Source organism: Dunckerocampus dactyliophorus, chromosome 8 (assembly GCF_027744805.1).
Source record: "Dunckerocampus dactyliophorus isolate RoL2022-P2 chromosome 8, RoL_Ddac_1.1, whole genome shotgun sequence".
In the NCBI taxonomy this organism is placed as follows: domain Eukaryota; kingdom Metazoa; phylum Chordata; class Actinopteri; order Syngnathiformes; family Syngnathidae; genus Dunckerocampus; species Dunckerocampus dactyliophorus.
In genome coordinates this window covers 30,399,823-30,423,239 of record NC_072826.1, presented here as the reverse complement: position 1 = coordinate 30,423,239, position 23,417 = coordinate 30,399,823, and the positions used below count along the sequence as shown (strand labels likewise).

At 43.0% G+C, this 23,417-nt stretch overlaps 2 protein-coding genes across 3 annotated transcripts in view; one reads left to right on the top strand and one right to left on the bottom strand.

Annotated features, from left to right (window-relative positions):
- Window positions 1–4,521, top strand: part of LOC129186019 (activin receptor type-1B-like) — an 11,194-nt gene extending 6,673 nt beyond the window's left edge. The window contains exon 9 of the mRNA XM_054783808.1: window positions 2,258–4,521. Within this exon, the coding sequence (XP_054639783.1) occupies window positions 2,258–2,383 (126 nt within the window). The 3' untranslated portion in view covers window positions 2,384–4,521. The remainder of the gene's footprint in view (window positions 1–2,257) is intronic.
- prkag1 (protein kinase, AMP-activated, gamma 1 non-catalytic subunit) lies at window positions 159–23,417 on the bottom strand. Of its 2 annotated transcripts, none has more exons than XM_054783810.1 (14): window positions 23,285–23,417; window positions 21,793–21,844; window positions 21,623–21,723; window positions 21,470–21,551; window positions 21,349–21,407; window positions 21,225–21,270; window positions 19,808–19,862; window positions 18,635–18,761; window positions 18,332–18,497; window positions 17,083–17,120; window positions 15,750–15,896; window positions 13,934–14,033; window positions 12,562–13,887; window positions 159–4,597 (listed from the first exon to the last, which is right to left on the bottom strand). In XM_054783810.1, exons 1-13 carry the CDS (start codon window positions 23,291–23,293, stop codon window positions 13,814–13,816), a joined length of 1,056 nt encoding a protein of 351 aa, XP_054639785.1. In that variant the 5' UTR covers window positions 23,294–23,417; the 3' UTR covers window positions 159–4,597; window positions 12,562–13,813. The 2 variants fall into 2 exon arrangements, with proteins under 2 accessions (XP_054639785.1, XP_054639786.1); XM_054783811.1 differs by having other exon boundaries at window positions 160–4,597; window positions 12,562–13,864; window positions 23,285–23,415.

Genomic DNA, 23,417 nt, shown 5'->3' with positions numbered 1-23,417 from the left:
TAAGATACCATATGCTAGGTAAGATACCATATGGTAGATAAGATACCATATGCTAGGTAAGATACCATATGCTAGATAAGGTACCATATGGTAGGTAAGATACCATATGGTAGATAAGATACCATATGGTAAATAAGATACCATATGCTAGATAAGATACCATATGCTAGGTAAGATACCATATGGTAGGTAAGATACCATATGCTAGATAAGATACCATATGGTAGGTAAGATACCATATGGTAGATAAGATACCATATGGTAGGTAAGATACCATATGGTAGATAAGATACCATATGCTAGATAAGATACCATATGGTAAATAAGATACCATGGGGGGGGTGTTACCTTATAAGGAAAAAACCCTCCAGCTAATACAGCTACTAATATAACTTTTAAAAAGTGGACTGAATTTTTATAGAAAAGGGTTCATAGAGTTAAGATTTTGTACTCGTAAGGTAAGTACTTTTTTTTTTTAAATGTTATATTCGTTTTATTTGTTGACCTTATGAGAGTTGCTATGTATGTCCTAGTTAGTATATGGGGGCTTTTTTAAGTGCAAAAGTCCATCTAAAATACCCCAAAACGCAGACCAATTTCTTTTTAGGTATATTAGTATAATTTTTAGGTATATTTGATGGATGGAGTTAAAAATATACCTACAAAAAACAGTGGTAGGAATTTTTAGTTAAAAAAATTTCATAATGTAATTTTTAAAAAGTTAAAAATCATATATTTGGTTTAGTTAGCTTGAATTATTTACCCCATGATAAAAAAAAACTATACATACCGTATTGGGTTGTTTTTTTTTTTTACTTTTGAGTGCAAAACTGTCAATATGACTAAAAATTCAAACAAATTTTTTGGGTGTAGTGTGTGTGTGTATATATATATATATACACACACATTTTTTAAGGTATATTAGATTTTAGTGAACGTTTTACCTTGTGAGTAAAGAGATAATAAAACCAACTCAGAATGTATAGGGATATTAAATTGAGCTTTTCACTCAAGGCATTTTAAGTGCAAAACTCCTAATGTACTAAAAATTCAGACACGTTTTTTCAGTATATTAGATGGACTTTTTTGTATTCATAAGGTAAAAATTCAGAAAAGTTTTTTTCTTTTGCTACACAGTAGACACCCCTACAACATAAATAACCTTTATGTTATAGGGTTTTTATGTCATACGAAGCGTAAAATAAATGTAAATAACCTAATCCGTTCCAAGAGCTTCCCAAACTCACCCCTTTGGCCCTTCAAAATATTCAAAGTCCACCAAATATGGTGGGAAAATATAAGAAAACGTTAGCATAAACATAGTAGAGTAACATTCCAATATAAAATAAGGTAATAAATAAGATTACTGTAAATGAATAAAACTGAAAAACAAAAACAATCCTACCGTTCATGAGATGTCTTGATCAGGAGCGCAAGTGGAGGCAGGAAGGAGGAGGAGGACTAGCCTGAGTCGAAACGTGACTCAAAGAGTCTAAGAGTCAGCTGGTCTCAGACAAACGCACACGCACTACACGATAATGCTGTGTGCAAAATTTTAATTTGTAACTTAACTTAATTGTTTAAGTTAGTTGAAGGGGGACTACGAAGAGGAAGGAGGTTGAAGGGAGAAGCCTCTCACACAAACTCACGTACGTGCTGTATAACTCAGCCAATGAGATGAGAGCGTAGGCGGTGCCCCGATAATCAGCCAATGAGAGCGTGAAGTGTCAGAAGGCGTCACCAAGTGTTAGTCTGAACTTGCACCGACTTATTACTAAAGTTGATTGGAAAAAAAAAAAAAAAGACTTGCACTGACTTGATGCTTTAAGTTATATGGAATTTCTTCTGTAATACGAAGCAAAAACTTTACCTACATTCTTTATGTTCAGTGGAATTGACGTAAAAGGAGGTTTACGTTATGCGAGGTACTATTCTAGTAGATTTGTTACCTTTATGAGTAAAAAAAATAAATAAACAAAATTCTCCGAATTTTTGGCCATATTTGCTGGAGCTTTTGCTCGTAAGGTACAAAAAGAAACAGTATGTGATGATGCACTTCCACGTAAGAAAGAGCTCGGTATCAGTACAGTGTAGACACTGAAGTGAGCAGGTGAGTTTGTGATGGTACTACACATACTGTACTTCTTGGGGATATATCTGAGCAGCAGACAATCCTCATTCCTGCGCTACTGCTTGACCTGAACGACATCTCCAAAAAGGCGTCATTTGATGAGATCCCGTCTTGCTTTTGTTCCAGGCTCTGCGGGTTATGGGCAAAATAATGAGAGAGTGCTGGTACGCCAACGGGGCAGCCCGCCTGACGGCCCTGCGCATCAAGAAGACCCTTTCCCAGCTTGGTGTCAAGGAGGACATTAAAGTCTGAGCTGGGGGGGCACCGAGGGTCACCTCCAGAACTGAGCCGAGCGCACAAGGAACACGTGCGATGCTTTGCAATTATTATTTGGATTTTTTTAAGCCACTCCTGACAAACCCTACCTCGCTTACCCACAGTACTTTTTCCGTCTGCTTCCTCTCTACGAGCATCCCCGGGGGGGGGGGGGGGTTCAAAATGATGACAGTGAATGTATCACACGACAGAAGTTTATTAGCAGACATCCTCACATCACAGATTCCTCGGAGGTTCCTCTACAAGAGTGAGGGAAGCGGCAACAACGAGGTGCTTTGAAATCAAGCGAGATGGTCGAGCTTTTGGACTGACGGCGGCATGGAGCACTTTAGGCCTCAGGTGGCTTGCCCACAGGACACGCATAGAGTAGTGTTGATGTACCATGCCCGGCCCACCACCACGTTCACATGCAGTCAACATTCCCCTTTCTGAAACAATCGGAATAGCCCGCTTACATGCCGCATGGAAAACATCATTCCCACTTCTTCCTGTGTCCAAAAACAACAACAGCGGCAAAGCGGATAACGAACGCTTTGGTGCTGGTACCGACTGACCCACCACCAGGACTTGACGCTATTGTCTCACTTTCTTCATGAAAGGAAGGCGAGAACGTGAAGGAAGGGCAAATGGAGCTTGCTCGTCCTGGAGGGGCTCAGAGTAGAGCCGCTGCTCCTTCACGTGGAGGAGCCAGTTGAGGATGGATGGCTGGATGGGTTATCGGTGTTCACATGGCCGTGCGCAGGCGGGTCATTGCCAACATTGCGGTTGTTTGACTGCATGTAAACGCACTACATGTTTGTCACACGTCAAACATGGATCCCGATGTTGTGGTCGGTGTTATTCCAGCACATGCTCGCGTCACGCACACTGGAACGTTACTTTCAATTCTCTCAAATGTTGTCGATCTTCTTTCAGGTAACTGACGCACTTTTGTCTTTTATGTGCTTTTATTATTTCGATTTGTCTGCTGGGTGCGTTACTACTGAAATGACTCGAGAATCATCCGGAAGCAATGTTGACTTCTTTATATTTTTTAACATGACACTGGTTACGCCCATCCTGGAAAAGTACCCGTGAGAAGAAATGCTTTTAACTTGAAGACTTGTGGCAATAACGAAAGACGAGGTGTTTTATTGTATTTGCCTTATAGTTCATGTAAATATGCTCTGCCTTCTTCTGTGAAATATAATGTGAGTCAAAACAGTTGCCTTCTGATTTCAGCCCCCCCCACATCCACGTGCACATATAACAGTATTGCTGTTTCATAGCATGTTCTAAACAGGAAATATGTGTTCCTCTGCACACCCCACAAGAGAAATGTGTTCCCTCGCTCCGTTGTGGTCCACCTTTCACAGACTTGCTGTTTCACGGATTTTTTTGGGTGCAATTTTAGTGCTTTTAAAAAACGTTTTACAGTGTGTGCCTGGCCCTTTAAGAAGAACTGCATTGTGGGAAGTTAAGCGTTGGAGTTCGGTGCTTTAGCTCGAGGTGGCGTCTCTCTCTCGCTCTCTCGTCTGTCTGCACCGCCTATTGTCTTCTGCGTCCTGATTGGCTGTAGACCGTCAGTCAGGCACCTTCGTGCCTGTTGTGTTCATCGCTAGCAAACAACCTGCAGTCTTCGTGTGTTTGCAAGTTTCTCCCCGACAAAACCCACAGTGTCGACGAGATGTTCCGCGCCCAAAAGGCAGGGGAAGCCAACCGTCGCACAAAAAGTTGGGCTTGTGGACCTGCTGAAGGAAAGGACAAGTAACACGGCTGTAGGGCACCGTTACGCAATCAAGGAGTCTTGGGTTGGAGGAGGAGGAAAATCCGACGACAGCGCCGATATGTTTTATTTAACAAGCATATAAAAACGCTTCAGCAGAACGGTGCCAGGACGCAGCGGTACGGTCAGAGGAGTCACTTTGTCATTTCTTGGGTCCAACATAGTAGGTTGGTCATTAAAATTCACACAAAATTTGAACTTTAAGAGTTTAAACGAGAGAAATGTGAGTAAAAAATAAAATAAAGAGTTGGCTACTTTGCAGATTTCACTTATTTATTTTTTTATCTATGATCTTGAACTTTTGATCAGCTGATGAACAGTCTATTTCACTTGAAGGCTTCCTTTTTGTCTCCCTTCCATTTCTTCTGTTTGCCTTTTGAAGCTCTGCTTAGGACCTCCTTAAGATCAAACAGTGCAAAATGTATCTGTGTAGGCTCTCAGTCGTACAGGAGTTGTCCATCGAGGAAAAGGCTTCTTGAGACGTCATCTGTACTTCTGTGTAGAAGGTGTCGGACGTTTCGCTCCTCATCCGAAGAGCTTCGTCAGCAAACTAATAAGTGCTGGTAGCTTAGGCCTTAAATACAGTAAGAGTGGGCGGAATTGGTGTGCCAACACCCTCCTCCTATTGGTTCGTTACACTAAGCCTGGGCGGAGCAGTGGTATAATCCTATCCTGTTATTCACACCTACGATAAAAGGGAAGTGTCGCTCCCTGAATTGGGTATGAACGACTCTGATACTGGCTTGTTAGCATCTATTGTTCTGGCTCGGCCCTGCCTTCACCTCATTTGCAAGACTAAGAGCTGTGGGTTTTGGTCTCAGTAACCTGCTGAACACAGGGTCCAAATTAAACCTCAAACCACCATTCCGATTCAATGATGGGTTCTGTTGTTTGACAAAAATAGCTTCCTTTACTCCTCTTTCAAACCATCTGTTTTCTTTGGCCAAAATCTTTACCTCGCTGTCCTGAAAAGAGTGATTGGTAGCTTTCAGGTGTAGATGTACTGCTGATTGAGGACCACTAGCATTGTCCCTGCGATGTTGATAAAGCCTTTTTTGGAGCATTTGCTTAGTTTCCCCAATGTAGTGCTCTTTGCATTCCTCATCTTTACAGTGGATGGAATAGACCACATTGCTCTGTTTCTGGTTTGGAGCCTTGTCTTTAGGATGCACTAATTTTTGTCTCAGGGTATTTACTGGTTTGAAATAGGTAGGAATTTTGTGTTGCCATAAGATCCTCTGGAGTTTTTCGGAGACCCCCGCTACATAAGGGACTACCACTCCTCTCCTTTTTGCTTCTGTGGGCTTTTGGGTTTCTTTCCCTACTCTCTTCTTTTGACATTTGTTAAAAGCCCACCGTGGGTACCCACAGGTTGAGAGCGCTCTCTGGACATGTTGTGTCTCCTTTTTCTTTCCCTCAGCACTAGTTGGTATTTGTTCCGCTCTATGTTGGAGGGTCCTAATAACCCCTAGTTTATGTTGTAGTGGATGGTTTGATTCAAAAAGCAGGTATTGGTCAGTGTGTGTGGCCTTTCTAAAGACCTCTGTAAGTAGCTGTCTGTCCTTTCCTATAATTACCTTGCAGTCTAAGAAGGCTAGTTGGTTTTCTTTAGTGTCCTCGCGAGTAAATTTGATATTGGTGTCCACCGCATTGATGTGATCTGTGAAAGACTGAATTTCTTGTTTTTTGATTATGACAAAAGTGTCATCCACGTATCTAAACCAGTGCCTTGGTTTTGTCCCTGAGAAGGATGTGAGAGCCTGTTTCTCCATCTCTTCCATGTACAGATTCGCCACTATGGGTGAGACTGGTGAGCCCATAGCACAACCATGAATTTGTCTGTAGAATTTCCCTCTAAACTGAAAATATGTGGTGTTAAGGCAAATTTCCAGTAATTGGCAGATGTCAAATGTCAAAAGAAGAGAGTAGGGAAAGAAACCCAAAAGCCCACAGAAGCAAAAAGGAGAGGAGTGGTAGTCCCTTATGTAGCGGGGGTCTCCGAAAAACTCCAGAGGATCTTATGGCAACACAAAATTCCTACCTATTTCAAACCAGTAAATACCCTGAGACAAAAATTAGTGCATCCTAAAGACAAGGCTCCAAACCAGAAACAGAGCAATGTGGTCTATTCCATCCACTGTAAAGATGAGGAATGCAAAGAGCACTACATTGGGGAAACTAAGCAAATGCTCCAAAAAAGGCTTTATCAACATCGCAGGGACAATGCTAGTGGTCCTCAATCAGCAGTACATCTACACCTGAAAGCTACCAATCACTCTTTTCAGGACAGCGAGGTAAAGATTTTGGCCAAAGAAAACAGATGGTTTGAAAGAGGAGTAAAGGAAGCTATTTTTGTCAAACAACAGAACCCATCATTGAACCGGAATGGTGGTTTGAGGTTTAATTTGGACCCTGTGTTCAGCAGGTTACTGAGACCAAAACCCACAGCTCTTAGTCTTGCAAATGAGGTGAAGGCAGGGCCGAGCCAGAACAATAGATGCTAACAAGCCAGTATCAGAGTCGTTCATACCCAATTCAGGGAGCGACACTTCCCTTTTATCGTAGGTGTGAATAACAGGATAGGATTATACCACTGCTCCGCCCAGGCTTAGTGTAACGAACCAATAGGAGGAGGGTGTTGGCACACCAATTCCGCCCACTCTTACTGTATTTAAGGCCTAAGCTACCAGCACTTATTAGTTTGCTGACGAAGCTCTTCGGATGAGGAGCGAAACGTCCGACACCTTCTACACAGAAGTACAGATGACGTCTCAAGAAGCCTTTTCCTCGATGGACAACTCCTGTACGACTGAGAGCCTACACAGACGCATTGCGACCAACTTTGGGAGAGACATCCTTCTGCTGGTACGTAGCTTAGAAAAGGCCACTCTTAAATTAGCAGATTTAAGGAACCACCTCAGATTTAATCTTAGATGCAGGCAGAGTAGGTTAATCCCCAAATGCATGAGGCAAGCGTCCCTTGAGCAAGGACACTTGGCAAGGAAAATGCAACAAAACTACATCAGAAAAATACAGAATTTGAGAATTAGGAGACTTAACATAGAGATAAAAAATAAACAGTCTGAAGTAGAAACCTTCTATCAGAGATTGCAAACCAAGCTTACGCACGAAACCTATCAGGAGGTTTGTGAATTTACCAAATCAGGTTATATGAAGCACCATAGCAAAACCAAAGAAAGGCATAAGGGAAAATTCCAGAATCTTCTATTGGAAAATCGACCACAGCTTGTCGTAAACACTAAGGATGGGGGGAATCAGACCAATACTAAAGAAAATTGGATCAAAAATCTGTCAGACAGAAGCCTCTCGGAGACAGAGAAGGCAGTATTAACCAAGGGTCTCAACTTCTCAGTGACTCCTAAAACGATACCCACAGTAGACTATATCACAGCAGCTGAATCGGCCATCAGGAACAATAACCTTTCTAGAACAGAGGCAGGGGACCTTCGTCTGAGAATATCGGCCCTTCTCAGTAGTGCCAAACCACCACCGTCCAATATCACGTTAGGTGAGAGGAAAGCATTAGCGGCTCTGCAGAAAGATGAGAGCATCACCATCTTACCAGCTGATAAGGGCAGATGCACAGTGGTTCTCAACACATTGGACTATGAAGAAAAAATAACAAGTCTAATTAGTGATGCCAACACATATGAGCAACTTAAAAGGGACCCATCCAGTAGGTATAAGAAAGAAATCATACACTGTCTCCAAAAGTTAGAGAAGGAAGAACTAATTGACAGACAGATGTATCATAGGTTATACCCTGGGGAGGCTACACCATGTATCTATGGCCTTCCAAAAATCCACAAGGAAGGGTTTCCCCTCAGACCCATTGTCTGTAGCATTGACTCTACCACGTACAATGTAGCGAAATATGTAAAAACAGTCTTATCCCCATTGGTAGGCAACACTGATCATCATATAGAGAACACAAAAGGGTTTGTGGCGAGCATCAAAGACCTCAGATTGGAGCCAGAGGAAACTTTGGTGTCTTATGATGTGACTTCACTTTTCACATCTGTCCCCACCTCAGCAGCAGTCTCAGTGGTGAGGAAGAGACTGCTCGAGGACTCAACTCTGCATCGGAGAACAAAACTTAGTGCTGACCACATCTGCCAATTACTGGAAATTTGCCTTAACACCACATATTTTCAGTTTAGAGGGAAATTCTACAGACAAATTCATGGTTGTGCTATGGGCTCACCAGTCTCACCCATAGTGGCGAATCTGTACATGGAAGAGATGGAGAAACAGGCTCTCACATCCTTCTCAGGGACAAAACCAAGGCACTGGTTTAGATACGTGGATGACACTTTTGTCATAATCAAAAAACAAGAAATTCAGTCTTTCACAGATCACATCAATGCGGTGGACACCAATATCAAATTTACTCGCGAGGACACTAAAGAAAACCAACTAGCCTTCTTAGACTGCAAGGTAATTATAGGAAAGGACAGACAGCTACTTACAGAGGTCTTTAGAAAGGCCACACACACTGACCAATACCTGCTTTTTGAATCAAACCATCCACTACAACATAAACTAGGGGTTATTAGGACCCTCCAACATAGAGCGGAACAAATACCAACTAGTGCTGAGGGAAAGAAAAAGGAGACACAACATGTCCAGAGAGCGCTCTCAACCTGTGGGTACCCACGGTGGGCTTTTAACAAATGTCAAAAGAAGAGAGTAGGGAAAGAAACCCAAAAGCCCACAGAAGCAAAAAGGAGAGGAGTGGTAGTCCCTTATGTAGCGGGGGTCTCCGAAAAACTCCAGAGGATCTTATGGCAACACAAAATTCCTACCTATTTCAAACCAGTAAATACCCTGAGACAAAAATTAGTGCATCCTAAAGACAAGGCTCCAAACCAGAAACAGAGCAATGTGGTCTATTCCATCCACTGTAAAGATGAGGAATGCAAAGAGCACTACATTGGGGAAACTAAGCAAATGCTCCAAAAAAGGCTTTATCAACATCGCAGGGACAATGCTAGTGGTCCTCAATCAGCAGTACATCTACACCTGAAAGCTACCAATCACTCTTTTCAGGACAGCGAGGTAAAGATTTTGGCCAAAGAAAACAGATGGTTTGAAAGAGGAGTAAAGGAAGCTATTTTTGTCAAACAACAGAACCCATCATTGAATCGGAATGGTGGTTTGAGGTTTAATTTGGACCCTGTGTTCAGCAGGTTACTGAGACCAAAACCCACAGCTCTTAGTCTTGCAAATGAGGTGAAGGCAGGGCCGAGCCAGAACAATAGATGCTAACAAGCCAGTATCAGAGTCGTTCATACCCAATTCAGGGAGCGACACTTCCCTTTTATCGTAGGTGTGAATAACAGGATAGGATTATACCACTGCTCCGCCCAGGCTTAGTGTAACGAACCAATAGGAGGAGGGTGTTGGCACACCAATTCCGCCCACTCTTACTGTATTTAAGGCCTAAGCTACCAGCACTTATTAGTTTGCTGACGAAGCTCTTCGGATGAGGAGCGAAACGTCCGACACCTTCTACACAGAAGTACAGATGACGTCTCAAGAAGCCTTTTCCTCGATGGACAACTCCTGTACGACTGAGAGCCTACACAGACGCATTGCGACCAACTTTGGGAGAGACATCCTTCTGCTGGTACGTAGCTTAGAAAAGGCCACTCTTAAATTAGCAGATTTAAGGAACCACCTCAGATTTAATCTTAGATGCAGGCAGAGTAGGTTAATCCCCAAATGCATGAGGCAAGCGTCCCTTGAGCAAGGACACTTGGCAAGGAAAATGCAACAAAACTACATCAGAAAAATACAGAATTTGAGAATTAGGAGACTTAACATAGAGATAAAAAATAAACAGTCTGAAGTAGAAACCTTCTATCAGAGATTGCAAACCAAGCTTACGCACGAAACCTATCAGGAGGTTTGTGAATTTACCAAATCAGGTTATATGAAGCACCATAGCAAAACCAAAGAAAGGCATAAGGGAAAATTCCAGAATCTTCTATTGGAAAATCGACCACAGCTTGTCGTAAACACTAAGGATGGGGGGAATCAGACCAATACTAAAGAAAATTGGATCAAAAATCTGTCAGACAGAAGCCTCTCGGAGACAGAGAAGGCAGTATTAACCAAGGGTCTCAACTTCTCAGTGACTCCTAAAACGATACCCACAGTAGACTATATCACAGCAGCTGAATCGGCCATCAGGAACAATAACCTTTCTAGAACAGAGGCAGGGGACCTTCGTCTGAGAATATCGGCCCTTCTCAGTAGTGCCAAACCACCACCGTCCAATATCACGTTAGGTGAGAGGAAAGCATTAGCGGCTCTGCAGAAAGATGAGAGCATCACCATCTTACCAGCTGATAAGGGCAGATGCACAGTGGTTCTCAACACATTGGACTATGAAGAAAAAATAACAAGTCTAATTAGTGATGCCAACACATATGAGCAACTTAAAAGGGACCCATCCAGTAGGTATAAGAAAGAAATCATACACTGTCTCCAAAAGTTAGAGAAGGAAGAACTAATTGACAGACAGATGTATCATAGGTTATACCCTGGGGAGGCTACACCATGTATCTATGGCCTTCCAAAAATCCACAAGGAAGGGTTTCCCCTCAGACCCATTGTCTGTAGCATTGACTCTACCACGTACAATGTAGCGAAATATGTAAAAACAGTCTTATCCCCATTGGTAGGCAACACTGATCATCATATAGAGAACACAAAAGGGTTTGTGGCGAGCATCAAAGACCTCAGATTGGAGCCAGAGGAAACTTTGGTGTCTTATGATGTGACTTCACTTTTCACATCTGTCCCCACCTCAGCAGCAGTCTCAGTGGTGAGGAAGAGACTGCTCGAGGACTCAACTCTGCATCGGAGAACAAAACTTAGTGCTGACCACATCTGCCAATTACTGGAAATTTGCCTTAACACCACATATTTTCAGTTTAGAGGGAAATTCTACAGACAAATTCATGGTTGTGCTATGGGCTCACCAGTCTCACCCATAGTGGCGAATCTGTACATGGAAGAGATGGAGAAACAGGCTCTCACATCCTTCTCAGGGACAAAACCAAGGCACTGGTTTAGATACGTGGATGACACTTTTGTCATAATCAAAAAACAAGAAATTCAGTCTTTCACAGATCACATCAATGCGGTGGACACCAATATCAAATTTACTCGCGAGGACACTAAAGAAAACCAACTAGCCTTCTTAGACTGCAAGGTAATTATAGGAAAGGACAGACAGCTACTTACAGAGGTCTTTAGAAAGGCCACACACACTGACCAATACCCACTGACCAATACCTGCTTTTTGAATCAAACCATCCACTACAACATAAACTAGGGGTTATTAGGACCCTCCAACATAGAGCGGAACAAATACCAACTAGTGCTGAGGGAAAGAAAAAGGAGACACAACATGTCCAGAGAGCGCTCTCAACCTGTGGGTACCCACGGTGGGCTTTTAACAAATGTCAAAAGAAGAGAGTAGGGAAAGAAACCCAAAAGCCCACAGAAGCAAAAAGGAGAGGAGTGGTAGTCCCTTATGTAGCGGGGGTCTCCGAAAAACTCCAGAGGATCTTATGGCAACACAAAATTCCTACCTATTTCAAACCAGTAAATACCCTGAGACAAAAATTAGTGCATCCTAAAGACAAGGCTCCAAACCAGAAACAGAGCAATGTGGTCTATTCCATCCACTGTAAAGATGAGGAATGCAAAGAGCACTACATTGGGGAAACTAAGCAAATGCTCCAAAAAAGGCTTTATCAACATCGCAGGGACAATTCTAGTGGTCCTCAATCAGCAGTACATCTACACCTGAAAGCTACCAATCACTCTTTTCAGGACAGCGAGGTAAAGATTTTGGCCAAAGAAAACAGATGGTTTGAAAGAGGAGTAAAGGAAGCTATTTTTGTCAAACAACAGAACCCATCATTGAATCGGAATGGTGGTTTGAGGTTTAATTTGGACCCTGTGTTCAGCAGGTTACTGAGACCAAAACCCACAGCTCTTAGTCTTGCAAATGAGGTGAAGGCAGGGCCGAGCCAGAACAATAGATGCTAACAAGCCAGTATCAGAGTCGTTCATACCCAATTCAGGGAGCGACACTTCCCTTTTATCGTAGGTGTGAATAACAGGATAGGATTATACCACTGCTCCGCCCAGGCTTAGTGTAACGAACCAATAGGAGGAGGGTGTTGGCACACCAATTCCGCCCACTCTTACTGTATTTAAGGCCTAAGCTACCAGCACTTATTAGTTTGCTGACGAAGCTCTTCGGATGAGGAGCGAAACGTCCGACACCTTCTACACAGAAGTACAGATGACGTCTCAAGAAGCCTTTTCCTCGAAGTGCAAAATGTACATTCTTCATGCTTTCCAGCTGACGTTAACATTTGGACGAGGGGCGTATTAAACAAACGACTACATGCTAAGAGTTTCACCCAGTGTCAGCATTTCACATGGCTGGGAAGCAGCAGCATCAAAATCCCTTTTCAACGTTAAGAAAGCCAAACGGCCGGTGTGTATAAGTGAGGTGTAGGAATTCAGGCGCGGATTTAGAGGGGGGTGGGGGCGTACATGAATGTTTTGGCTTAAACGATATATTCCAAGGATAAAAATAACAACAAACTCTTGAAATTAAGGATATAAAATTGGCCTCAGGTATCACCAGATTGCAGAAAATGAGGTGTAATTTTTAGAAAATTTCGGGGGGGGGGGGGGGGGGGGGTTGGGGGAGCGATAAGTGCTTTCAAGTTAGTCAGACCAATCGGACCAGAAAAGGTCACTAGATCGAGTCACTTTGTTGAACGAGAGACTCGAGAGGGGTCGGAATACAATCCCTCCTTTATCGCCGTTATTTGGTTCCACACCCGACTGTGACAAGTGTAGCGCATAGAAAACCTGCTTACCACCTTCTAAATATGCTTGTTGACATTAGAGCCCTCTAGACATGAAATAACACCCCTATAGTCACGTCTACACTCCAATATAGTAGACATACGAGAAAATAAGTCATTGAAAACCTGTTTACTACCTTTTAAATACAGTTTTTTAACATGATTAGAGCCCTCTAAATATGAAATAACACCCCTATAGTCACCTTGACACTCCTATTACCCAATATAGTGGACATAATAAGAGAAAATAAGAAATCTAAGTAAAAAGTGGTGTTAAATGTTCAGTTGTCCGTTCATAAAATGTCTTTGTGGGTGTCTGGGAGGGATCAGCTGGATTGACAGTATTTTCTACGTCCAAATGTGTTTGTGACAAATAAATGCGACGATGCTGATATGAGATTGTAGGTGTTGTCAGGACAACAAGGCTGATGTGAACAGTAAGAAATAACACGTGGACGTTAAATGTCTATGTGATAGTTGATGGGACAGGAAATCTGGTTTCTACTGGAAGGACTACCTCAGCTCCTCCTCCTCGTGCTCTTATTGCATCTTTGTGGCTCCCTGGTGATGTGAAGTTTGGCTCCGTTTGCAGGAATGATGCAATGTTGTATTAAAAGAGTTTCGCAGTGGGAAAGGCGGAATGACAATCATTGGCTTTGCTGTCGAGGTTTCCCCTCCCCTTGTGTGCCTACGTCTTGCTGCCTTTTGCTCCGGCCCTCACCTTGACACCTTTTCCTGGTGTGGGACAGCGTTGGCATCAAGCAGTGCCTGAGGGCAGGAAAAGCATCCAACTATGACTTGAAGATAAATGACTGCGGGTGCACTTCTGCTGCTTACCCTCGTCCCCATCAGTGAGCACGAGTGCCTGGAGGATGTCCGAGAGGGAGACGATGCCTTTCACCACATCCTGCTCGTCCACCACCACCAGCCTGTGCACCTGATACCCACAGACAGACACTCTTATTTTCATGACAGCTCTCACACTGGACGCCATACCACCGTGCTGGTACACCCCCACGTCGCATAGAGTTGAAATATTAAAACACTTTTTTGTGTAATATAAATATTATGGGTAAAAGTTCTATTACACAAATCTTTTTACAAACATTATTTCAGAAGAAAGTTGAAATATTTGGAAAAAAAACAATACAAATGAGTAAAAAAGAGCAAAGTGTGAAGTTGATATTAATAATAGGCTTTGTCCTATGCAGTGGTGGGAAACTGTGTTTGTCCTCTTCCTGATTTCTTACTTTGTCCCACTTCAATGTTTCAGATCATCCAACAAATGTAAATATTAGTCAATGACAGCACAACTCAACACTTTATGTACTTTTTAAATGAAACTTTTTATTATTAAGGGAGAAAAACATCCAAAGCTACATGTCCCTGTGTGAAAAAGTGATGGCCCCCTAAAGCTAATAAGTGGTTGGCCCCCCTTAGCAGCAGCAACTGCAATCAAGCGTTTGTGATAACTTGCAATGAGTCTCTTCCAGCGCTGGGGAGGAATTTAGCAGAATTGTTGTCATTCAGCCACATTGGAGGCTTTTCCTTGTCAAGGTCATGCCACAGCATCTCAATAGGATTCAGGTCAGGACTTGGACTAGACCACTCCAGTGTCTTCAGCCATTCAGAGGTGGACTTGCTGGTGTGTTTTGGATCATTGTCCTGCTGCAGAACCCAAGTTGCTTTCAGCTTGAGGTCACCAACATTCTCCTTCAGCACAATTCATGCTTCCATTCATCACAGCAAGTCTTCCAGGTCCTGAAGCAGACCATCACACTACCACCACCATATTTTACTGGTATGATGTTCTTTTTCTGAAATGCCAGATGTAATGGGACACAAGTTCAACTTTTGAGTATTTTCCCAAAGGTCTTGGGGATCATCAAGATGTTTTCTGGCAAAATTGAGACGAGCCTTAATGTTGTTTTTGTTCAGCAGTGGTTTTGGTCTTGGAACTTGTTTTTGCCCAGTGTCTTTCTTAAGTCATGAACGCTGACCTTAACTGAGGCAAGTGAGGCCTGCAGTTCTTTGGATGTTGTTGTGGGGTCTTTTGTGACCTCCTGGATGATTTGTGGCTGCGCTCTTGGGGTCATTTTGGTTGGCCGGCCACTCCTGGGAAGGTTCACCGCTGTTCCATGTTTTGGCCATTCGTGGATAATGGCTCTCACTGTGGTTGGCTGGAGTCCCAAAGCTTTAGAACCTTTTCAACACTCATAGATCTCAATTAATCTCCATTAAGTTATGTTTTAACAATTACTTTTTCACACAGGGCCATGTAGCTTTGGATTTTTTCTCCCTTAATAATAAAAGAGCATTTTGTGTTGAGTTGTGTTGTCACTGACTAATATTTACATTTGTTTGATGATCTGAAACACTGAAGTGTGACAAACATGCAAAAAGAATAAGAAATCAGGAAGGAAACTCTGTTTCACACCAGTGTACATGACGAAGCTAAGATGCATGTTTTTCTTGTATACGGTATGTAACTTCTTAGCATACTTTACTAAACAACAAGGTGGCAAAGTTGCACTTTTTCCACTTTCTCTATGTGGCCCTCGCTGGACAGCCCTGCTTTAAAATGAAAACATGTCCAGCAGTTTTGCTTTATTTGAAGGACCTCTCAAGGGGCACCAAATGTTGATGGCCTCACCTCGGCTTCCACCAGCCTGTTGATGATGGCCTCCAGGGTCTCGTGTCGATGGCAGGTGAGCACGCCTTCAAAGTACTGAGAGCGGTGCTGCAAAGCTTTGGTCACGGTCACGTCCAGGTTGTTGTACGTCTTCTCCGCCGCCAGGTTCTGATGCAACAAGCACATTTATTTCATCACTTGTTGATTTCATGCCACATTGGTGAACTTATCCCTTACTTATCATTTAAATGATATTATTCAAGTCTTTAAAGGGTCCCTGACATGATTCATCAACTTTGCTTAAATATGTTATGTATTGTTTGTAATTATGCCAGGACAAACTGTCGCAGCGAAGCGCCATTTCCGGAAGTGACGTCATTGGGGAGACACCTCTCAGCTAAAGCAGAGTAAACAAACGCTTCTAGAGGTCGATGGTGGACTTGGTTCAGTATATTTTTCATCAAAATAGCAGTCATGCCAAAATGTGCTGCTGATGTTCACAGCGTCCCAGTGATACTGGAAGTTTGTTTTCTTTCCCAAAATAAGGTTTAAGACAACAACGGACCGAGAAAGTGCAGACAACGAGAGACAGATGGACGCCTGCCTCGAGTTCTGTTCTTTGCAGTGATCATTTCACTGATGACTGCTATGAAGGAACACCTTTACAAGAAGCATTTGGCTTGAAGCTAGGCTATTCTCAGTTTTGTCTCCAAATGTTTCTTCCTCCTCAAAAACTATTGACACATCACTAAAATCTTTGCTATAATCACTGTAAACATCCTCTGTCTCGTACACTGCCACGTTTGTTTACATGGGGAAGTGTTACTCAACTGATGTCACTTCCGAAAGTGACGCTTTGCTGCAAACCAAACAAGTCCGTCATGGCTGCCGCCCTGAACTATAAATGTCATTTTTGCGAATTTATGGTTTGCTTTAAAACAAAAACAAACAAAAAAAAGGAACAATGTAGAACATAATTACAAACAATACATAACACATTTAAGCAAAGTTTACAAATCATGTCAGTGACCCTTTAAATAACTATTCTGTTCAACTAGTATGCCAAAAAAATAAAAAGGCAATTGTTTTTGGATAAATTTGTACGTTTTCCTTTTTTTGTTTAAATTTAAGTAGAGGTTTTGGCGCCATTTAAGCACCGGTACCGTTTCACAAGTAGCAAATTGGCACCGGTATGGGAATGAGCATAGCCAGACTGACACTACATCAAGTATGCGTGCTATATTCATATTCAGGCGCAGTGGAAGAGCTGCACTTTTACAATGAAGCGTAACGTGAGGGCAAGCGTTTCCTCACATCTTTTCATGTCTTCAAACAAGCATGCTTGGTGACTTACGATGACGTCGAACTTGGAGTAAATGTCCACCACTCTGCCTGCGCAAGAAAGAGAGTACAACAGTAAATAAGAACCGAAAAGGCAAAGCCAGGGCTACACACACACACACACACACACACACACACACACACACACACACACACACACACACACACACACACACGGGCGGCACATCATGGACAGGAAAAGTGCACTTTTTTGGGGGGGGAATGTTGCCCTCCATCCCCAATCCTTGTGAGACATGAAGACACGTCTTTCTCATTTCTGAGGGTTCTAAAGATATAAAAACAGATCAAAAGAAGCAGCTAAGAATGCATTGAATGGGGCGCATTAGCTTTTATTTTCAGTAGTTTAGAACAGATTATTTTCATAGTTACAGTATAGAAAACCTGTTTAGGACCTTCTAAAAATGTTTAACATTATTAGAGCCCTCTAAACATGAAATAACACCCCTATAGTCACCTCTATACTCCCATTACCCAATATAGTAGACATATTAAGAGAAAATGAGACATAGAAAACCTGTTTACCACTTTCTACACTGTTTTACATTATTAAGAGTCCTCTAAACATGAAATAACACCCCTATAGTCACTTTCACGCGCCGATTACTCAATATAGTAGACATAAGAGAAAATAAGGCATAAATAAAACAATACAGACTCACAAATAAGCATTCTTGTTGTTTTTACTTCCTGCGGTCAGAATGTAAGATGACTGACACCTAGTGACCAGTGTAGAATACTACACATCATCACAATGTCTCTGAATGCCTTATCTTAGTATTTTACTTCATTTTTATGCCTGAAAATGCTTAATTTATGCAAAGAATACAGTACGTACCATTTGCTTAAATGTAGAAATAAATATTTGGACTAACAATGGACTGTATTCATATCTTTTTGAAAAACGGTGATAAGAGTGAAGCCGTGAAATTCCACGTGCCAAGTGGCAAGGAATGCGTGCACGTGTGACGCTTTGACAGAGTTTTACGGGGGAGAGGAGGGAGCAGACGTCACCTGGACACAGGAGCGTCATCCAAGTTTCAGACTCTCGAGTCCAAACTGAAACCGTCAGAATGCAACAAAATGCGTACACGGAGAGCAGTGCAGCGTATCGAAGAGTGAAAATGCGTACGTGTTGGGCAGGCCTGCTTGTTCTTGTTCTCTCACTAAGTGGCTAAACCCTGCCCCCACCCCCCTTTGACGTTCATGCAAAGTCACGGGTGTTTTCCAAGCAGCTCACTAACCTTTGTCATCCACCACGGGGAGCGCAGACACACGCTGCTCTACAAAAATACCCAGCGCCGTGTACAGAGGCGTGTCTGTGCGCACCACCGCTATGTTGTGGTATGTTCCGATGTTCAGCTCCTCCAAGGTTTCACCCAGGAACGACGGCTTGGGCATCTCAGATATCTGAAAACAACCACACCGTGTCATTCACACGTAAAAGCCGCACCTGGTGAATCAGTCACGGCCGGGGGGGTTTCACTAACCGCTGCTGAAAGTGCAACGGACCAAGGACCAAACGTTTAGGATGCAAGGGGACTTACAAAGAGCTTCAAGAACTTGAGAATCCTCTTGTGCGTGAGGATGTAGAGAGTGTTTCCAGTCATGGGGTCGATGACGGGGAGTCTGTGGATCTTGTTCTTGAGCAGCGAGGATACTGCGTCATACAAGCTAGCACAAACACACACACAAAGTAAACAGGAAACAGGGTCAGATTTGAGATGTGAAAACTAGCTGGGAATAATAAACCAAACTTTTTGGACCCACGGACCTGCTCATGTTCCCACAAATCTCCTCCGAACATCACAGCCATCTCACTGATCTTATTTATTATGTATTGTGTAACACTAATACAGGAACATCACATTAAAAACAATAAATGAATACAGAGCCACCATCCACCAGTGTCAGCCTGGACTTTGTTTTTCAGAGAGGTTGTGTACCAACAAATATACAGTGGTGTGGAAAAAGTGTTTGCCCCCTTCCGAGAGGTCACTAAAGACCCCACATCAACATCTAAAGAACTGCAGGCCTCACTTGCCTCAGTTAAGGTCAGTGTTCGTGACTCCACCATAAGAAAGACACTTGGTCGAAACGAGTTCCAAGACCAAAACCACTGCTGAACAAAAAGGACATTAGGCTCATCTCCATTTTGCCAGAAAACATCTTGATGATCCCCAAGACCTTTGGGGAAAATACTCAAAAGTTGAACTTGTGTCCCATTACATCTGGCATTTCATAAAAACAACAGTAAAACATGGTGGTGGTAGTGTGATGGTCTGCTTCAGGACCTGGAAGACTTGCTGTGATCAATGGAAGCATGAATTGTGCTGAAGGAGAATGTTGGTGACCTCAAGCTGAAAGCAACTTGGGTTCTGCAGCAGGACAATGATCCAAAACATGCTAAAGTGTTGAGTTGTGTTGTCACAGACTAATATTTACATTTGTTTGATGATCTGAAAGAATTAAGTGTGACAAACATGCAAAAATATAATCAATCAGGAAGGGAGCAAACACTGTACACATTAGCACTCAATAAGCTCATCAAATGTTGCCTTTATATGCATTTACATAATATTTGATATACTGTAGTTATTAATTATTATTATTTTTTTTTTTTAATCATTGCGCCTGAAAGTTTCCTGGTCCGCGACCCAGTGGTTGGGGACCCCTGGTCTACAGGCAAAACCTTTAAATCACCTTTGAATCTCACCAACCTGGCATTGGGCGATATGCTAACCAAGGGCTTGAAGGAGTCTTGGAGGTACACCTCTGTTGAAACAGAACAACATGACCATGAGCCCGCCACGTCATAAGCCACAATTTTGGGAAATACAGTATCGGTGCGAGTACAGTCGTCCCTCGCCACTTCGCGCTTCGAATTCCGCGGCGTCACCCACTTTTTCAAAAATATGTTAATAAATAATTCTTCTTCATGGTTTACCACAGCTTATTATTCATCAAAAGATAGGCACTTGTAAGCAAATTGTCCGTACATTTTCCTAAATGAAGCATTTTAAAACACAAGCATGTTTAAAGGAAGTAAAATACGCCATTGAAAGAGGTTGTGATGATATGTCATATTGTACACTGGTCACTAGGTGTCAGCAATGTTACTGTCATGTTGGCTGAGATAGACACACAAGCACCAGAACAACAGGCTTTTGTTGCAGCTTTCCCCACAACAGGCACAAAAAAATACTAAAAATCCCATAATAAAAACAGGCCGTAACCCACACCTCGCTAAATCTCAACTCTGAACCCCCAACATCACTTCGTGTCCAAGCCGCCAGAACACATTTACAGCAACACACACAACCACTAGGCTTATATTCTCTTATGATGTCTACTGTATTGGGTAATAGGAGTGTAAAGGTGACTATAGGGGTGTTATTTCATGTCTAGAGGGCTCTAATCATGTTAAAAAGTGTATTTAGAAGGTGGTAAGCAGGTTTTCTGTAACTACAAACATATTCAATTTACAAAGACAGAATTCTACTTGGCGGAAATTCAAATATCATGTTCGGGTCTGGAACCAATTAAAAGCTCGAAACAAAGGACGACAATACAGTCGTCCCTCGTTTAGGGCGGTTCATTGGTTCCACTGTTAAATGACATTCCGCGATATAGGATTCCATGTTAATAAATGGAATGTTTTCCTAGTTAGTGTGCACAAAACCTGTTCATGGCTTTCTAAATACACTTTAACATTGCTAGAGCCCTCTAGACATGAAATAACACCCCTATAGTCACCTTTACACTCCCATTATCCATTGTGTACACCACATTGCAACTCTAATGCTGCAGCTAGCAAGCTGACTAGTTAGCCTCCAATTTACTTCTTCTAAACTTGACCACTTCTACACGGGATGGGAGGAGAACCTGTTTTCACTCATCAATTTGGACATGCCATGACATGCAGTGGTAAGGTAATGTAATGTAAGCTAATGTCTCTATGTTTTGTGTCATTACTGCCACCTAGTGGCCCGAATACGACACATGACTTGTATTTCCATATGTTGTGACTAATAATGCACCGTAGTCTACCACCAAACAGCCATCGTTTATTCACGTCTGGGAAATGGCGACATAGCAACTGTACTCCCTTTTGTAAGGCACCTTATATACGCTCACCTCTCCATGTTTCTATTTTGTGTTCTTCCAGCTCATAAATCTGAACCTAAAAAGGATGAAAAATATATTGATAAATTTAAAAATCAACCACAAGAGCAGAATAATCTGGTGTGTGATGTCTTACCAGGCGAGATTTATAGTAACGATGAAGGATGTTGATGAAGTCTGTGATGGTTAGCATGCCTGCAGAGAGCGTCCCATCAGTCTTTACGTTTACTTTCACACGGCGTCATAACGCGTCTTACCAACAAAGCACTGCTTGTTACTGTCCCACAGCGGAGCTGCCCTCACCCCATTGGACACAAGTGCAAAAAAAGCCTTCTTGACCTGCAGGAATGGAAAGTTACACCCCCGCTGCTGCGCTACACCACTTTTCCCAATCGAAGCTGGCGTCTCACCTGGAGTGACGTGTCAAACACCACCAGTTTGGAGCTGGTAGGGACGAGGTCGTAACACCGATGGGACTTCATGAACCTGGTGTACACATTGTGCTCTGGGTCTGACGGAAATGAGACAGGACAGGTGAGAGCGGACAAGTGTTTGAAATGTTGACCATGTAGTCTCTTACCCTCTACAAGTGGATCCTTTTTGCTCTCAAGATCCTCAAGAGTTGCAGGAATCTGAAAAAAAGAAATTTGTGGTGGCAAAAAAAAGCCTAATTCATAATATGTTTGACAAACATCCATCCATCTTCTTCCGAGCTTTTCCGAGGTCGAGTCGCGGCGGCAGCAGCCGAAGCAGGGAAGCCCAGACTTCCCTCTCCCCAGCCACTTCGTCCAGCTCCTCCCGACCGATCCCGAGGCGTTCCCAAGCCGGTTGAGAAACATAGTCTCTCCAATGTGGCCTGGGTCTTCCCCGATGTTTTCTACCGGTCAGAAGTGCCCTGAACACCTCCCCAGGGAGGAGTCTGGAAGGCATCCTGACCAGATGCCCGAGCCACCTCATCTGGCTCCTCTCAATGCGGAGGAGCAACGCTTCCACTCCGAGTTTCTCCCGGATGACAGTGCTTCTCACCTTATCTCTAAGGGAGAGCCCAGCCACCCGATCCAGTGAGAGTTGAGGCTCGATGAAGCCGGCAGGACCACATCATCTGCATAAAGCAGAGACCCAATCCTGCAGCGACCAAACCGGAACCCCCTAACGCCCTGGCCGGGCCTAGAAATTCTGTCCATGAAAATTATGAGCAGAATCGGTGACAAATGGCAGCCTTGGCGGAGGCCAAGCCTCACTGGAAACGGTCCGACAACAAATGCACATTTAGACGCTCAATGTCTTCTCATACATCTATGCACAATAGTGGCCTCTGCTGGACAAAACAGGGTACTGACCAAGTTAGTTACTGAGGGGTCATATTGAGGTCGTGTCCCTTTTCATGCATTTTGACAAATTGAATAAAAGGTTCCACAAATCACAATCTGTTTTTATAAAACTTTGGTGTATGTCGATTAATCCAGCCCAGATTTGAGAAGTCTAAACCTAGCTGTTTTCAAAGTACACCAGGTCTAATATGGACTAGGTGCTAAAAAAAAAACGTCTAAATGTGCCTTTATTGCATTTTCACAAATCAAGTAAAAGTTTCAAAATACAACAGTGAGTGTCAGGTAAAGGTAATGTCTTACCTAAAATGTTTCCGCATTAAGAAGTGTCACAAATACAGTAACGGACCATCAGGACAAACACTCGCACTGCTCATTACGGCCGTTCCACCTTAAAATTCCCCGTAAGTGGCAAATCGTTTCTTTCCGAAACTCCTTGCTCATAACGACAGCGTTAGCGCGTCAAACCCCTGTTGACATTATCTCTGTTAGTTTCTAAGCTTGTTTTCGTCAGACAGAACAGAAAAGGCATTGAGTTACTGACTGAGATGTTAGTTTCTATCAGCAATAAACGACAAACGGCGTTGGAATAACCGCAGCTAACTTAGCCACTGCGCAGCATTCCAATCGGTATTGCTAGCATCGTTGCTACTGTTAGCCTGTATCTGACTGGCGCGCTACGCAACCGCGAGAAGGTTGCAGTAAATAGAGCTGGAAATAACAAAGGTGAACTGGTGGCCTTACACACTCCATGGTCCATTCGCCGTGACACTTTCCCTCCACAGCCGGCCCGGGTTACTTTACAGCAGCCGACTCGCTCTTGTAAATCCGGCTTGTGACGAATATCCGTTGGCATACTCGGGGTGGGCGGATCCGA